General features: G+C 37.2%; 1 protein-coding gene across 7 annotated transcripts in view; it reads left to right on the top strand.

Moving 5' to 3' along the window:
* Positions 1–16,333, top strand: part of DACH1 (dachshund family transcription factor 1) — a 455,347-nt gene extending 439,014 nt beyond the window's left edge. For all 7 annotated transcript variants that reach the window (XM_043504582.1, XM_038387906.2, XM_038387908.2 and 4 more), the window contains one exon: positions 13,612–16,333. In XM_043504582.1, coding sequence (XP_043360517.1) covers positions 13,612–13,649 — 38 coding nt within the window. In that variant the 3' untranslated portion in view covers positions 13,650–16,333. The remainder of the gene's footprint in view (positions 1–13,611) is intronic.
* The last annotated feature ends 772 nt before the right edge of the window (positions 16,334–17,105 follow it).

Raw genomic sequence — 17,105 nt, 5'->3', positions numbered from 1 at the left:
TTAGGTAAGCACACACCACCGCCCCTCTCCCCCCACTATAGTTCCCTTGCATGGTATTTTATATTAAAATACTCAAATACTTGAATATCTCTAAAGTCATCAATACAAACAAAAGCTTCATTTCAGACTGACTCTGAGTGAGATATGCCAAAAGCTATCATGTTAATTTTAGAAGGTACACGTTTTAGCAGTGGATATTCTTATACAAATTATTCCAGTACTCAGACTTGCCCACAGATTTGATTTGACCCCCCTCTCTAGTAGTAACTTTATATCTTTTGAAAATATAGCTCCTTTTAAAAAGATCACTCATTCAATCAATAAAAGTGTAAAGGAAGTGGAACTATACTTAACGCATTTAGCAGGATACCTGGCCAGCATCTCATTCCATCTACAGTTCGGATGTACTGTCTGAATATATCTATAACACATATTCTTCTCTCAGTGAACTAGGCCAGTAAAGAGGAAAATATGTTATATAGAATAGGCCACTGGCTGAGAAACTAGCTTTTTGACTCTTTATAAGGAGGATGCTAGGTTTCTATAACACCTGAAGGACATCTGGGGAAAGAGAAGCATATATAAAGATAATGCAATATTATTTTATTTTTCCTAGTTGAAAAACATAAAGTGTGTATCAGTAATGGTAAAAGGAACATTTTTTTCTATTATAGTCTTGTCAGCTTTATTTGTTTAAAAAGTGATGTGGTTTCTAATAGCTTAGAAAAAACAGCAATGGCATAATAGTGGTTTTGTTATGGCAGTCATAAAGGATGGATCACAAAGGGTTGGAACTGGCGTTGGAAAAAATGTGTAATAAAGCCAGGATCAAAACATTTACAGTACTGGTTTATGTACATGACATTAGAATAGAGATTGCTAAAAATATACAGTGCCAAATTAGATAGTCCAGTGTTTGACTTGTTTGTTTAGCCTCTTTGTTGATTTTGCAGATTTTGCCTATGACAAACTGTCAGTGCAACCCTTGCATTAAGAGACATGTATTTTTCATGATATTGTTTCATACTGCAGTGTGTTGGCTACACGTCCTTTCAAGTAATCAAACTATATTGAATACAAACATAAAATAAAGAGAAGCAATAATTTACGCTCTTTCCGCTTTTCACTCTATCACATAGATATTCACAGTCATTGTAGTGATTATGTTTGCAGTATGTTTGCATGTTGATGATTTCAAAGTAAAAATTACAGTAATTGTACCTGACTTTGGCTTCATTGTTGGGATACCATCTAAATCTGATATAATTGAATGGAGAGTCAGGTCCATTGTTCAAATTCATGCCTTTTTATGTGCTATAATATTCTGCTGATTATCACAAAACAGTAACTACTGGGAACAGTAACTACTAGGACAAAACTATACCATTTTAAGTACTATGGATCCGACCGAAGACCTTAGTTATGTTAGTGAGAACTTACTTACACAAATAGTCCCATTAGCTTCAATTCAGACTACTCATCAGGCTAAGACTCACCCATGTAAGAAACATTTCCACAGCCCAACCCTAAGCATCCAATGTAGGAGATAATTCCTGTACTGAGTCTGACTGTGCCAAGTCATGATAAAGATGTTGATCATTTTCTGTAATCCTTTCTTATATTTAAAGAGTGGTGGATCTTTTAAATTTTACATTGTTAAGTTCATTTCCCAGCCTTGGGTACATTGTTGGACTACTTCATATTAAGATATACTCACTTCCAACACTTTTTCTTACAGTTTTCCAGCTTTGCCCAGTTGGAAAACAATAACAAATGTAAAACTTGGTTTTTCTCACACTTTTCTAATCTTTCTTGCCCCTCTTCCTCCCACCTCATCTCCTTTGGACAATGATGGAAAAAAAGAGGAGGGGAGTAAAAAAGAGAGACAAAGGAAGGAAAATCTAGAAACCACAAATGGAAATTCATAGAATCATAAAACTGGAAGGGTCCTTGAGAGGTCATCTAGTCCAGTCCCGTGCAATGATGGCAGGACTGAGTATTATCTAGACCATTCTTGATAGGTGTTTGTCTAACCTGCTCTTAAAAATCTCCAATGATGGAGATTCCACAACTTCCCTGGGCAATTTATTTCAGTGTTTAACCACAGTTAGGAAGTTTTTCCTAATGTCCAACCTAAAGCTAATAAAAATGAAACAGCATTTAAGATGGAAAAGAAACAAAAACTTTAATTTCCTTTTGAAATGTTGATTTGGGACAACGTTTTTTAATTCATTTTTCTGATTGGAAAATAGAAAAAAAAATTGAAGCCAACATTTTCCTGTGGAAAATTTTCTCTTTTGACAAAATCACATTTTCAAGCAGGAAAATGTTTCAGCTAGCTCTGTCACTATAAGGGGTAGAAAACTACTCAAAGAAGGAAAGCTGATGAAATCATGTGACTTCAGGAGTTGGTGCCTTAGGCATGGGCCTTGAATGCCTGTGCGTTAATCTGACCCTGTTCTCTTCCCGGCTTTTTGTTTACAAATTGTGGCATTGTGTTTTTTCTGGTACGAGGGTGTTGTTTCCATGTGTTCTGGGGACTTCACCAATAACAGCAATCCACTGTATACAGTATGCTTCTGAAGCCACACAGTATACAAAAACTTGGCTTCATGACATGCTGTGTTTTCTGGGTCATCACTACTAGTGAAGCCTCACACAGCACCAAATTCAAATCAGACAGAAGTAGGGTCTACCATAAAGGCTACTTGATTCTGTCATTCTGTCAGGCCAGTTTAGGCTGTTGCTGGAAGTGGAGGAGAAGAGGAATGTTTACAATATCTATCCTGAAGAGTATTGCCACTGGAAAGGGACAGGGAAAGAAGGTAGAGCTATCACTGAAGTATGAAAGTGCATGTGTAAAGACGTGCCCAAGATGAAACCATATCAATCAATCAGGGAAACCAGTCTGCATTAGGAACTGTAAAACAACCCACATGGGTCAGCATTAGCACTTGTGAGACAAATCGTAGTTCCCTTCAATTTGAAATGTAGAATTTTTCATTCAATATAGCAGTAAAAGAAACAGGCTTTGCTTAATGGCTGACTACCAAGTTAAACCATACACACATCTCTTTCAATGTGAAGCCTTCATCAGGATTAATGGGCTGCTTTGTTTTTTGTTTTTTCCAGTTTTTCAGCTATATCGCTCATGCTAAGCCCCAGGATCTTCATTAAGATCTATTTGTGTTTCTATTTTGTTGTCAGGATTATGGGTGACTTTAGTTCATTGCTCATTTCTTAGGGCATGACTTGTGGCTTGGTTTCTGTCACCTTGAATCTTGTTCTGGAGCTGATTGCCTGCTGTTATTGTCTTCCATAAGCTTTCTTTCATACTGAATATCTAAAAGCAGCATGCTTGTTTCACATATGTTTTGACATCCCATGCAACCTTAATGGATTTTCCATAAGCTTCCTGCAATGCAATATATCTGTTTTACAACGTAATGTGACTCTATTTCCATGTTTTATATAGGACAGTTATTCTTTGTTGGCACACAAATGAAAGCAAGTATAGTTGTAAATTCAGGAAAACAGTGGTGCTAATGTAGTATTGATGTCAGAATATGGTTGCTTGCATCACAGTTGATATACAAAAGCTAGTGTAAGCCGTAAAGTTAAATCCTTCTTTAAATGGCTATATCCTATTGAAATGGGCATCAAACTTTGGAGAATGTGCAATGCCATCCTAATAAATGAGCATGAAAGAAAGCGGGAAAACGATCCTGTTGGTGCCCCGCTTCTTTCTGTTAAGGAAAGAGTATAGTTTGAAACCATCAGAACAGTAGTTTCTCTCTTAGATAATGGTGTTAATGGTATTTGCTATATATTGCATCACACGTATTTGGATTGGCTTGGTTACTTTGAAGGAACCAATTCCAGGGGTTAGTTGTCAGGCTCTGGCTCCAGGCAATCAGACCTGGTGGCATGAGTGGTGGTCAAAGCCGGACATAGGGTTGGGTCCCAGCCAAGGGCAGTGCTGGAGCCAGGTCCAGGGATAGGCTGTGGGTCAGAACTGAGGTCAGAGTCCATAGATAAGCCAAATCAGTATCAGGAGTCCTGATACAAATCAGGCAAACCCACAGCCAGGCCAGGGCTTCTCACTCAGCTACCATGACTCATGCCATTGGGCCCCTGCCCCATGAGCGCACCTGGCTGCCCCTCCACAGCAGCCAAGGCAGTTGCGTGACATGTAGGCAGTCCATTTCCAAACTGTTCCTAGGAAACAGTTATATGCACTCGGGCTCTATACCCTTCACTTCCTGACCCTCATGTCCTACCCTGACACCAGTGGAGGGTGAGGAGCCCTGATGGGCCAGTCTGTATTCCACCCTGGTCCCCTGGTCTACCAGGGATATTAGTTGGTGGTTTCTCCATGGAGCCATGAGCATGGGCATGTATCTGGTGCAGTTCACCCCCCCCCCCGCCGACATTTGCCCCTTTTGTGGCATGAAGAAAACCCTTGCGCACATCTACCTTGAGTGTGCCGGGTTGCAGCTCCTATTCCAGCTCCTCCAGAACCTTCTCCTTAGGTTCTGGCTGGACTTTTCCCTGCACCTCCTGCTCTTTGCACACCCCATCCATGGCCCCATGAAGTCACAAAACCTTCTTGTCAACCTTCTGATGCTGGGCATCCCTCATACCAGAAGGAGGATGTTGGACGAGGAGGTGCTTGGTGACTGTGAGACCTATTTTGCTCCTCCCTTCAGTCATGTATCTGGGCAGAGTTCCTCTGGCTTCCTATAATGACAGGTTTCAGAGTAGCAGCCGTGTTAGTCTGTATTCGCAAAAAGAAAAGGAGTACTTGTGGCACCTTAGAGACTAACAAATTTATTAGAGCATAAGCTTTTGTAATGCATCCGATGAAGTGAGCTGTAGCTCACGGAAGCTTATGCTCTAATAAATTTGTTAGTCTCTAAGGTGCCACAAGTACTCCTTTTCTTCTGGCTTCCTGATTGCCTTTGAGGAGCAGAGTTGTCCCCCAAACTCATTTGAGCTCTGGATTCCATCGCTCTTCCCCTTAGGCTGGGGGAGGAGCTTTTGATATGGGTGGGTGTGAGCATCCCAGATGCTCAGTAGGTGCCATGATTCACCCCTCCAACAGTTCCTGCAGTGACTGAGCCTTCAGGCATGCTGAAGTAGTCTATCCCTGTGCCAGACCTGGGTCAGGTGACCCCCAGGCACAGGTATTTCTCTGACCTGGCCAGAGCCTCAAGAAAGTTTGTGCAACAACACTACCCAGCTAGGAACCCTCCTGCTACCTCAGTGTGACAGACTCCCTAGGCTTCCAGCCTGCCCTTGATCCAGTTCTTGCTCCAGCCTTGTCTGTTGTTTACGCGAATCTTGCTCCAGCCTTGTTACTGACCCACTCCAGCCCTGCATCCACCTCCTGACCTGGTTCAAGATCTATTTTTATGTCTTAGCTTTTGGAGCAATAGGATTTATTAAGGCAGGTGATGGTTATCTAAAAATGAGAACCATATGAGGGGAATTATAAAGAGAGGATACAAAACTGAGAACAAAATATGGGGAAAGGAAGCAATCCCTTGACTTCAGGGAAAAGAGAGTTAGGTGTCAGGCCATTTCTATTCTACGCAGTAAGTCAACCTAAGTTACTACTCCAGCTATGTGAATAACATAGCTAGAGTCGACGTAGCTTTGGTCGACTTACTGCGGTGTCTACACCATGCTGGGTTGATGGGAGATGCTCTCCTGTCGAATTAGCTTACTCCTCTCATTCCCGGTGGAGTACCGGAGTTGACTGGAGAGCACGCTGTCTTCACTAGACCCGCTAAATTGACTCCCGGTGCATAGATCAAAGCAGCATTGATCCCGCAGTAGTGGAGACATAGGCCTGGTCTACTCTGGGGAAGGAGGGGATCAATCTAAGTTATGCAACTTCAGCTATGTGAATAATGTAGCTGAAGTTGACGTACTTAGATCTATTCACCGCAGTGTCTTCACTATGGTGAGTCGAAAACTGCCGCTCCCCCATCAACTCTACCTGAGAATCTTGCGGCAGTGGAGTACAGGAGTTGATAGGAGAGCTCTCGGGGGTCGATTTATCATGTCTAGACTAGACATGATAAATGGACCCCCGCTGGATCAATCACTGCCCGCTGATCCAGCGGGTCGTATAGGCATACCCATAGCCTCAGACAGAGACCCATTCTGATGCTCAGACTTTTCAGCATCTAATAGTCACAAGTCCAAGATTGCTTGCTACTCTGCTAAAAATAACTTTGTGCTTTTGTACTTCTGAAAGCACCATAGCAAGTAAGACATTTGTTTATCTGGAACTTAAATCTGACTAATATATGTCATGTAGAACTTTTGTGAAATTGATCGGCATAAGAATTATTTCCACTGTGACACAAAGTGAGTTAATCACAATAAGCTGTGCAGGGTCACAAGCTTATAATAGTTAGCATTAACTTCATGCTATTACAGGGTTTTACAGAGAATTCCTCAGTGTTGGAGGTTTTTTAAGAGAAGTGACCAGAATGCAGTGCCTAGAGATGCAGGTTCAGTGATTGAAAGTAATTAATTCTCTTGTATTTCTGTTTCCTGTAAGTCCTTTTCTTCTGCTTATACAAACAGACAAACTGCAGCTGAGTTCACAAAGCAATAAGATAATGTACTATTGCTTTGTATCTTCTTTTTAAAAAACAAACTTCTCATTTTGCCACATCAGGGTCTTTTGTGTACTTAAAATGCAAGATCTATGTCATCTGGATGATCTTTAAATAATAGGAGATATGTGCAGATATTTAATAGAATTGTTAGTTTACTAATCAGACGTTTGACCTTTTGCTTGCTCTCATAATATCCAATGTGATTATGAGGTGATTGAAAAAAATATGAACAATGAAAATATATGGGAAAACTGTTGAAAGGAGAAGATCCTGAAACACTGGAGATTTCACTTTAATATTCAAAGAACCTACAAACACTGAGGCAGCTCATTGGATATTTTTCCATTTTGTATTTTAATCTCTGGCAATTTGGATGCAAAATTTAAACATCTTAAGTATAAAATCTTTATCTTTATCTTATGTTCAAAAAGATAAACATGAAAATCTCACTTCACTGCATATTTACATGAAATGGTAGCACAACGATACCTGTAAGTGAATGTTGAGTAGAAAAAATAAAAATATGTCATTACTCACAGTATGCAAAGGGCTAAATTTGGAAGTAATGTATAGAATTCAGTGGCATTGTACAGAAGGCAAATTGGGGTAGCATTTATCTCAGTGTGTTTAAATACATTCATGCTTGCATGAGTTTATTGAACATGCTGGGTGAAAATAATCTATCTCTGCCAGAGGCTGTACTAGCCCATTTGGGGGCCTAAGCAGAAATATTTTGAGGTCTCCCCAGACAAAACACATACCAATAATTAATAGGGGACCACCTTGAGTTGCTCCGGGCCCTAAGCAATTGTTCAGTCTACTTATGCCTTGTGCTGGCTCTGATCTCTGCATAAAACCTGGGAAAACATTGATTTTTTCGGAGGGTTGGAGAATGAAATCCACCAGCCTCAACTCTTAAGCAGGCTACACTCTGGCCCTGCCCCCTTTTCCTCAATCCCATTTTCTTGACAGGGCATGGGTACTCGTGCTGTGTAATCAGCACATCAATCCTTGACCTGCCTGTCTCCTCACCAACCATTTTGGGTTAGCATATAGACCACCTTATTGGCATGCAGTAGTGTGACGACCTGCATCTCATCTCTTTCAGTTGACCTCCACCTGAATCCTATAGAAGGGTTTCAGTGTTATTGATGATCTTGTACCCAGGAGGAGTCTTTTCCATTTTAGGCATGTTATTTTTGTAAAGATTAATAATTAGCCACATATGATGAACTGAACTCACTTTAGAAACACCAGGATTATACTCTCTGTGAGATTTTTTGGTCTTTGAATGAACCTCACCCTCATCATAAATGGTTTCCCCATGGTTAAACCGTCAGACTCCCACTTTGGGGTCTTCTTGCTTTTATGGTAAATATATCTTCTTTTGTCTGCATTTTAAATAAAATATATGAAGAGTAGGCAAAAATAGATTTCACCCTTAATTACCTGCTTCCTTTTAAATTTTTCAAAGAAGACTTACAATTTGATTCAGATCTTTTCCATCTGTTGCAATATGTTTGTGTTTCTTTTGACTTACAGTTGCCTTCTTGTCAAACATGACATAGAATCATAGAATCATAGAATATCAGGGTTGGAAGGGACCCCAGAAGGTCATCTAGTCCAACCCCCTGCTCAAAGCAGGACCAAGTCCCAGTTAAATCATCCTATGAATCATTACCATTTTTTTGCTATTCTTTATTATTATTTTTATTATTATTATTATTATTATTTATTTATTTATTTATTTATTCCGCCAAATGATTAAAATATCAGGTTGAATGAAAGGTTAGAAGTACACTGTGATTCACATTTGCCCCATCTTATTAAAACAAATAAACCAGATGGTAATATAATTTAAAAGTGCTTGAGCTGTGGCTTGCTGGTGCTTTTATCAGCTCTGGGCTGAAGAGGTTGTGTGCATTCAGGCATGTATGTACAACTGTTCCTTGAAAGGGATAAACCTCATTAGATTACAGGTACCTGGAAATAACTTCTGAGAAAATAGCTGCTATTTTCAATAAAGCTACTTCCTAACAGGAATTAAAATTTGTTATGTTCTTTAGCTCAAGTAAACATTTTTTCTTTTATTTAAATAAAAGTAACACCAGTTTATGTCACAAATATTTTATTTCTTTTCATATATTGAACTCAGGATGGATCATGATGTTTTGCACTCTAGTACTGCAGTGTATAAAATATTGGGGACAAAAAACATGACTTTTAAGTCACAAAATGTGTGTTACATTAATTTATATTGGTGTGATAGTTCATTTGTCTGCATGCCACCTTGTTTGTAGAGAGAGGGAGAAATGCATTGTAATTACATCAGCTGGCTAGAATCAAAATTGACATTCTTTGAAAGTATTCAGAATGTAGTTGCAATGGGCCTGATCCTGCATCCATTGAACTTCAATGTAACATTCCCAGTGACTTCAATGAGAGACAAGCTTTGGGCCTGTGGTTATATGGTAGTATTTGGCTTGCAAAGAGCTTGCGCTCGCTTTGTGAGCTGAGCTCATTTCAACTGCCATTAAAGAAAGTGGCCTTCAAATGGATTTTTTTTAGCAGTATTAGAAAAATCTGTAATTTCAGTTAAAATAGAATCAGGGTGATGTGTTAGTTTATTATTTTTATTTTGGTATCCTCTCGAGACCTCAATAAGGTCTGGGACCTGTTGTGCTAGGCACAGTACAGAGTCAGTAAGAAACAGTTCCGGCCCGCAAATTCTTTGCAATCTAAAAAGAAAAGAAAGATGAAACGAAAGCAGAAATGCAGAGAGATGAAATAACTTGTCCATAGATATGAGTGGTAGTGCTGGGAATAGTCTTCTCTTGTCAAATACTGTAGATTTCTTCTGCCTACTCCCATAGCCAGAACAGGTCTTCACCCATTTGCAAAGGCTTCAGCCTATCACTACAAAAGAGTTTGCTTGGTAGCCCTCTATTGATGGTAACTGGCTGATTGGTAATCCACAGAGTTCAGGTGTGGCACCACAGCCTTGGATGTGGACTCATGGATTTTCACAAACCACAGCTGTAACCAGGATTGCAGGGTACTTTTACTAGAATAATGATGATCATTCTTTAAAATGCACATTTCTATAATATGCAGCCATCACCGTAGTATCAGTAATACACAATAGATTCTGGTCTCAAACAGCCTGGGTGGTTCATCCCAACAGTGGTTCATTCTCTTTGCACATTACATTCTACTTGGCATTGATTTAACTGCAGGATTATTTTATTTATTTACATTGCAACCTAAAGCTACACTTGAAATGTCATATAGATTTTACACTTTTACAGTTGCATATGTTAACAAAAATAATAATACAGTTGAATTTTATCCAGCAAAATTTTTAGAGCCCTGGAAGCTAAATGTTACACACATTACACAAGTGTGAATGTAAATGTTCCCCAGTTTACTTCTCTAAGGGGATGCATTTCATGGCATACGTATTGCTTCAAACTCCCTCCCATTTCCCCCCCCCCACCCTTTTCAAGTGTTAGGTCAAAACTGTTTTTTGTCCATGACATTTCTGACCTTGTAACTATTTGGGTGTGTTTATTAAAAAACCTCAAGATGAGTTTTAATTAAAAAGATTTTTTTTAAGAATTAAATACTCTCTTGCCCAGACTATAACTCCTGTCACATCCCCCACAAACAAAAACAAATATGAGTGTTAACAGTGTGGGCACTTTCACATTGTGCAAGCTCCTTTTTGTAACTCAAGCTTGCTGAACATTGACATTTCCAGGAGACCAATTCAAACATAGTTAAATTCTGCTAATTATAAGTGCTTTTGCTCAGCAAGTTATCACAATTTTCCTAATTTGTATTTTATATTTGAACATTAAGAGTGGGAAGTATTACTGTGTATTTATATCATGCATACTTCTAGTGTTGTGCAGTACCTTGTGACAAAAATACACTCCTTCTTTATAGATATGTACATAGAGCAATAAGCTAAATCGGTAGAGTTTATTTCTATATATTTGTCTCTAGGGAGATATAATTTATGCGTGTTAATCGTATGCACAATATCTTTATGTGCCTGTATATAAAATCTACATATACTAAATTCAATAAACTATAATGTACATGCAAGGCACTGTTAAGCTATAAGGTTTTATGGGTTTTGTGGTATGTTCCTCTGAGTTAGGAAACCCTATTAATGATAACACTCCAATGGGGTCCATACAGGAATTTTGTCAGCACCTTCATAAGGCCAAGATCACTTTGATAACAGCATTGGTAGGCTCCAGTCACTTCAGTTGGAGCTTAGAGAGAGGAGCTTGGAGAAAGGAGAGGTGAGAGCTGTGTGGGATGGGAAGGGGTAATCTGAGGAAAGGAAAGGGGAGAAGAGGATATAAGTATAGTATTAGATCAGCTATATTAGATCATAATGTGAAGCTATAGCAACTAACAGATTACTCAACATTTGCTCTTGCGGTTTGATGTCACCACGTCCCTGAGGTGGAGAGTGACGCCTGTTTGTTGTTTACATGTAGTTTCATGAGGTTATTTGCTATACACAGCATGTGTACTTGGAGAACAACATAAAACCTACAAAAACTCCTTTTCTTTCTCCTGCTTGTAAGTTTACCATGAGCAGTCTCTTGAGAAGAGTACCTTGGCATAGGTATTATATTTTTCAAAGTGCAGTTTGGTGCAATGGGTCCTAAAGAAAATGTTCATTTTTGTATCTTTTCCCTCCTTTTGTGAATTTTGAAAAAATAAATAAAATATTTTGCAATTTCTGGAAACCATTAAAATCTTACTAAGTATGATTTAATCGTCAAAGTGCCTAATCTACAGTAACCATGGCAGGTGGCATATATTTTACAGCCATTTAATGGTTGCTATATTTGTCCATCTGTTAGGAGAATTAGTCAAATAAGCTTATGGAGGATATAGGTGTATTATAAGGAACCGAACAATAGGATTAGATCAGATATTTAGTTCACATATAGCATTCTAAGGTCATTATCAATATAAAGGTATTTAATGTCACATTTTATGATCCACTGTTAGGCTGGTTGAGGAACAATGAGGTTTATATTTTATCATACATATCCATCAAATCATAGAAGCTAGCAAGTTTTAAAAACAAATATGTGTTCGACTTTGTAAAGGAGATGGAGTTTTTTTAAGACCTTCATCAATATTGCCTTTTGTTGACTTTAGATGGAAAATGCAAGGGCTACTCCTGCTCCCATTTAAAAAATGTCCCATCGACTTCAGTGCCTTAAGCCTTAAGCAATGATTTTTTTTAAATGTACTGCTGTTGTCTACATATACTTGGTTTCATGTCAGTGGTAGAAGAGTCCAGCATCCTACAGACATATTTTAATTGAGAATATTTGAAACTAAACATTTTATTAAAAAACATGTAGAGACCAAATATAGTCAAATAAGTCACTGAATTTAGGTTATCTTAATATTTAGGCGAGGAGTTATGCTTAGCACTCATTAGCACACACACATTCAAGTTATCAAAAATGCTGGTATATACTATAGAGTAATTCTCATACAGAGGTACTTAGCTTTAGTACTGCTTTAGACAGCTTTAGTACCGAGTGCAGCCACCACAGAAGCTTGACAATGGGGTTAGAAGGGAAGTACTGAGAACAGAATATGGTCAGTTACATTTGTGTTATAATTTCAGGTGTTCTTCAGGGAAGCTTCTCTTTGTTTCTCTCGGTATTTATAGTAGGATCATTTTACTGATGCAGGTGTTTTATGCAGTTGTCTGAACATTTAATAGACTTCATTGGTTATCAATAAATCTGCATTGCACTGAATTGTTGACCTTAATTTTTCCTAATGTGAACTTTACAGGTGAATACAGATTAACCAGGTTGAATTGGAAAAATATGTTGCACATACTTGTTGGTATATTGGGGTTGAACCAAAAGGACTTCTGTGCTGCATGTGCCTTCAAATAAAGATGTGCAGCGTACTGCTCTGAGGTTCATGGTTAGGTTGGGTGTTTTGAAATTATCCATTGTGCATGATTAATGTGCTTCACAATTTGCCTTAATCTCAGTAGTTTAGAGCCAGAGAACCTGCACTTTTTATCACACAGGACAGCATAGTAAGAATGATCCCATGAGCTTGTTTATTTCCCCTTTTGAAATATGCATATACATAGAGCTATATATTTTACATCTTGAACTCATAAAGCAGGAGGTTTTGCTTTATACTTATAAATCAGGTTACAATACTTTTGGGCAGAAGGGTCTATGCATCCCAGTGCTTCTATTTCTAGTGTTACTGACTCAACTAATTTATTATTTATTACTCATGGTTCCCCACCACTTGAATGTCTGTTTCTCTGTTGGATGGTAAAAGTTGAGAGATATGATTGCATCTTTAACATACTAATGGTTTAGTTAATCTCACTTATGGGAGAAAAGGCTCACTTATACAGATTAAATATCCTATCCTGGATTCTATATAAATAGCTACAAATCTGCACAATGGTTATATTACATGGTATATTTAACAACACAGCTAAAGCATAAGTTATAAGCTATGCCTTTAGTGATGAGAGTACTCGTGGTTGCATGCAGGAATATTTTTGCTCTGTAACCATGAAGGAAGTAATTGCTGCTTAGTAGTACTCAGTTAAGTTTGCATATCAGTAAATACACATGCCCAGAAGCTCCACCTACTTTCCTAGTCTCCGTGCATTGACATAAATGCAGCATATATAAAAGCTTTACAGGTATTAGAGTTAGTTGCAGTGTCCAAATCTTGGAAACTGTATGTAATTGTCGATGGAGTTAATTTTGAATTCATATCGGTGATGTTACATCAGTGACAGGTCAACAGATTTCTTGATAACATTGCTCATTTAAAATAGCTTTATAATGCATGAAATTTTATCCATTTTACAAAGTAACTGTTATTTACGTTGATACAGTATGGGAATGAATATTTAAAGAAAATATTTGTTTTCTTATTTTAGATGGAAGACTTTATTTGAAAACTACAGTCATGTACTGAATTTTTCCTGCAGAAGCAATTTGTGCTACGGTAAAGAACTTTGCAGAAAGACATTCACTATTTGGAAGTTCTACAAAAACAAAGTGTTTTCAAGGCGACTTCCTTAACTTTGTATATCAATGTTCTTCAAAAGTTTAAAGCATTCTGCAAGAGTGTTCTCCATTGGTTATCACCTGTGGCTCAAGCCAGAGACCTAGAGAATGTTTGTAAATGTACAAGTTTCACTCTTCTTACAGTCAAAAACTGCAGCTTTGCTATTGGACCCTTGTATACAAAGTTACAGACCAATCAGAACAAGGCCTAGCATTCCCTTTTTAATGGAATGAAAACTCTGTCCTCCTCTGATGATTCTGTATTTGAGCACATCAAACAATCCTTCCAGCAGTATCCACCTACACTTACAGACTGTTTTGTCATATCTAAACCAGCAAGTCAGCTCAGAAGTAAACTTGTATGGGGGCATAAGAGGATTCCGACAAAAAAAGGAAAAGGAAAAAAAACCTGTTATATTCAATTTTCAAACTCTGTGAACATGGGTTTTCTTCTAAAGACTTTTTTTCCACATGCTTTCCAGGAGACCAACACATGGATGCTAGACTACATGAAAGTAAAATGAAATTTTGTCTAAGAGAAAAGAAATGCTGAATGTAAGCAAAACTGTTTCACTGTTCTCTTTTCCTAAAATAAACATAAAAAAAAATAAAACGAGTAATAATTTCTCATTCTAAACTGGCAGGGGTTTATGGGAAAAAAAGACTTTGCTTCTTATTCTAACTGTTGGTCACGTGTACAGTATATAAACACAAACCACACCAGGAAGGTATTATGTATGCAGTAGAATACTAGCGTTTAGGAAAATGAACATTTTAGGTAATGTTTTGTCATCCTGTTTGTCAGAAAGACGCCTTTCTAGTTTTAACGCATGCAGGCATGTAAATATTTGTCCTGGAGTCACAGTATTAATGAATGAGATCTTAAGCATCTGGTAATGAATCAGAATTCTGTATTAGCCACTTTTATTTGTATATTGATCCCTGGTTAGTGCCCTGAAACAGCACTTTTAAGAATGGACTGTGGCTGAGCAGCAAGTCAAAATGCCAGAAATATTTTTATATGTTAATGTCATATTACGTCAATGTTGCTAAAAAGAAAACCTAACAAACACTTGATGTATCAGTCCAATACCACGTAGAGCTGAGTAATACAGTTGAAGTCTATTGTTCTTCCCTCACCTTATCTTAGGGAAGGGTGGTTATGTGTTATTTTCACTGTCTTTATGAAAGCTACAATGTGTTTTCACCTTTGTGCTGATAACTGGAAGTAAGCTGCAACACACTGCTTATTACATACTTACATTACGTTCCTTGCTTTGCATAATTTTAAGTTACCCCTTTAAAGACTGATTTTGTGAATCAGCATTGTTACTGTAAGTTTTGTGATTATGCTTTCTTCATCCGTAATGTTGTATGCATATAAAATGTTATTTATTACATGGAAACATATCAGAAACTTAAATGTCTAAGATGCCTAACTTAAGAAAATTCTCCTTTACAAAATAGTTCTGATTGGATATTATTTTATCAAAGTAAAAAAAAATCTAAAGATTTGTAAACTCTGGCTCTGCGCTTCTATGGTTTGTAGGTCTTTCCTTGCCATGCTAATACACACGTGTTTAGGCCACCACAATCCTTTTCTAACAATAGAAAAGTTGTATATACAAGTTCACATCATGATAATTTTTTTAAAGAAATATCGAGCAATATTTTTCATTAAATATTGTTACCAAATACTTTATAGCAACATTGTTTTTTAATCATGATTCTTTCATAGTTGCTTGAACACTTCAGAGATTCTGTACACCAGTTTTTTCATATGCAGTCTTTAAAGGGTTAACAGACGTAAATTTTGATGAACTGTGGCAAGCTTTAGAATCATTCATTTCTGAAAGAGAATTAAAGCCTACAACTGAAATATGTAGTAGCATCTGCCATTGCTTTGCTCCTTGCATAGAGTCACCTGTAAGTCGGTTTAATAGTTTTACAGTATATACTTTCAAGATCTTTAGGAATGCCTCAGTGTTTGGCTTGGTACATAAATGGAAATGTTAAGGATTAAGGGGGAAACAATTTATAAGATGGATATTAAGAGCTTAATAAAATGGTGTAAATATTACAATTCATGAAATGTTACTGTCAGTTGAACTTTTGCCCCTCTTCAGTTACACAAGTTTTGGGTTGCTGGGTTTTTTCTTTGTTTGTTTTGTTTTTTCTTTGTTTGTTTGTTTTTGCATAGATTATGATGAAAAAGTGTGCTCATGGTATTGTTTATATGCTTTTGAAATCTTAAAGATATTAATGTCTAGTTGTTCTATATTATAACCACATTTGCGCTCTATGCAAGCCCTTGGAACAGAACATTCTCATCTTCATGTAGGACCTATGAAAATTGTCTATTTTTATCTATATATTTAAAGTTTTCTAAAAATGATAAAAGGTTATTACGAATTTTGTTGTACAAAATCTGTACAAAAATCTGTTTTTACATCATAATGCAAGAATTGGAAATTTTTCTATGGTAGCCTAGTTATTTGAGCCTGGTTTCAATGTGAGAACCACGTTTACTGTTATTGTATTTAATTTTCTTTTTCTTTTCAACAATCTGCTAATAAAACTGTCTGAAATCTCCCTGCGACTTTATTTACAGTTCATCTTTATTAAATTTTGTGAAACGTATAACATCAGAGGAATATTTACTTTCTAATGGGAGGCATCTAAAAACAACATAAGTCAGCTCTTTGTAATGCGAGGAGAACAATGCTGAATGATTTTATTTAACATGCAACTGCTTCTATCTCTAATATGAATTACTGTGGTGAAAAAACATCATAAAAGCACACTCTGTGGTTATTGTTTAACAAGCAGATTTTCCATATTTTGTTTCTTGCTAGCTAAGCAAACTGCCCCCATCTACATGATTTATTTATGTACATTGCTCGGTTTATGAAGCTGTTATTTGTACCTTTTTCCTTTATATTGTGATATTCCCATGATTCTTATTTCACAAAGCTTTGTGCTGAATAATGTAAAGTGGACATATTGATGGAACAAAACACATTATTCCCATAACTACAAGAGTGTGTGGGATTTGTTACTCTAACCCAGTTGTTTTTGTCTCAAATTTCCTTCAACTGATACAACATCCTAACACTTTTGTTTGTTTTTTTCACATACAGAAAGTATTTCTAACATTTAAACAGGTATTTTATAAAAAAAATACAGCATTCATGTCTTAAGATATGTTTAAGTGTTTCTAGAGTAGTAGAGACCTTGGTGGCATTTTTGAAAGCAGGTCTTTAAAAACAAATCTGGAAATATGATATTTTTGCACTAGAGAACCCCAAAGTTAGATCTTCTTCTTACGCATTAAGGGCCATGTTTCCTTTTTACAGTGATGAGA

Source organism: Dermochelys coriacea, chromosome 1, assembly GCF_009764565.3.
Source record: "Dermochelys coriacea isolate rDerCor1 chromosome 1, rDerCor1.pri.v4, whole genome shotgun sequence".
NCBI lineage: Eukaryota > Metazoa > Chordata > Testudines > Dermochelyidae > Dermochelys > Dermochelys coriacea.
Note: the sequence above shows the minus strand (reverse complement) of the source record. Positions and strands in the feature narration are given on the sequence as shown.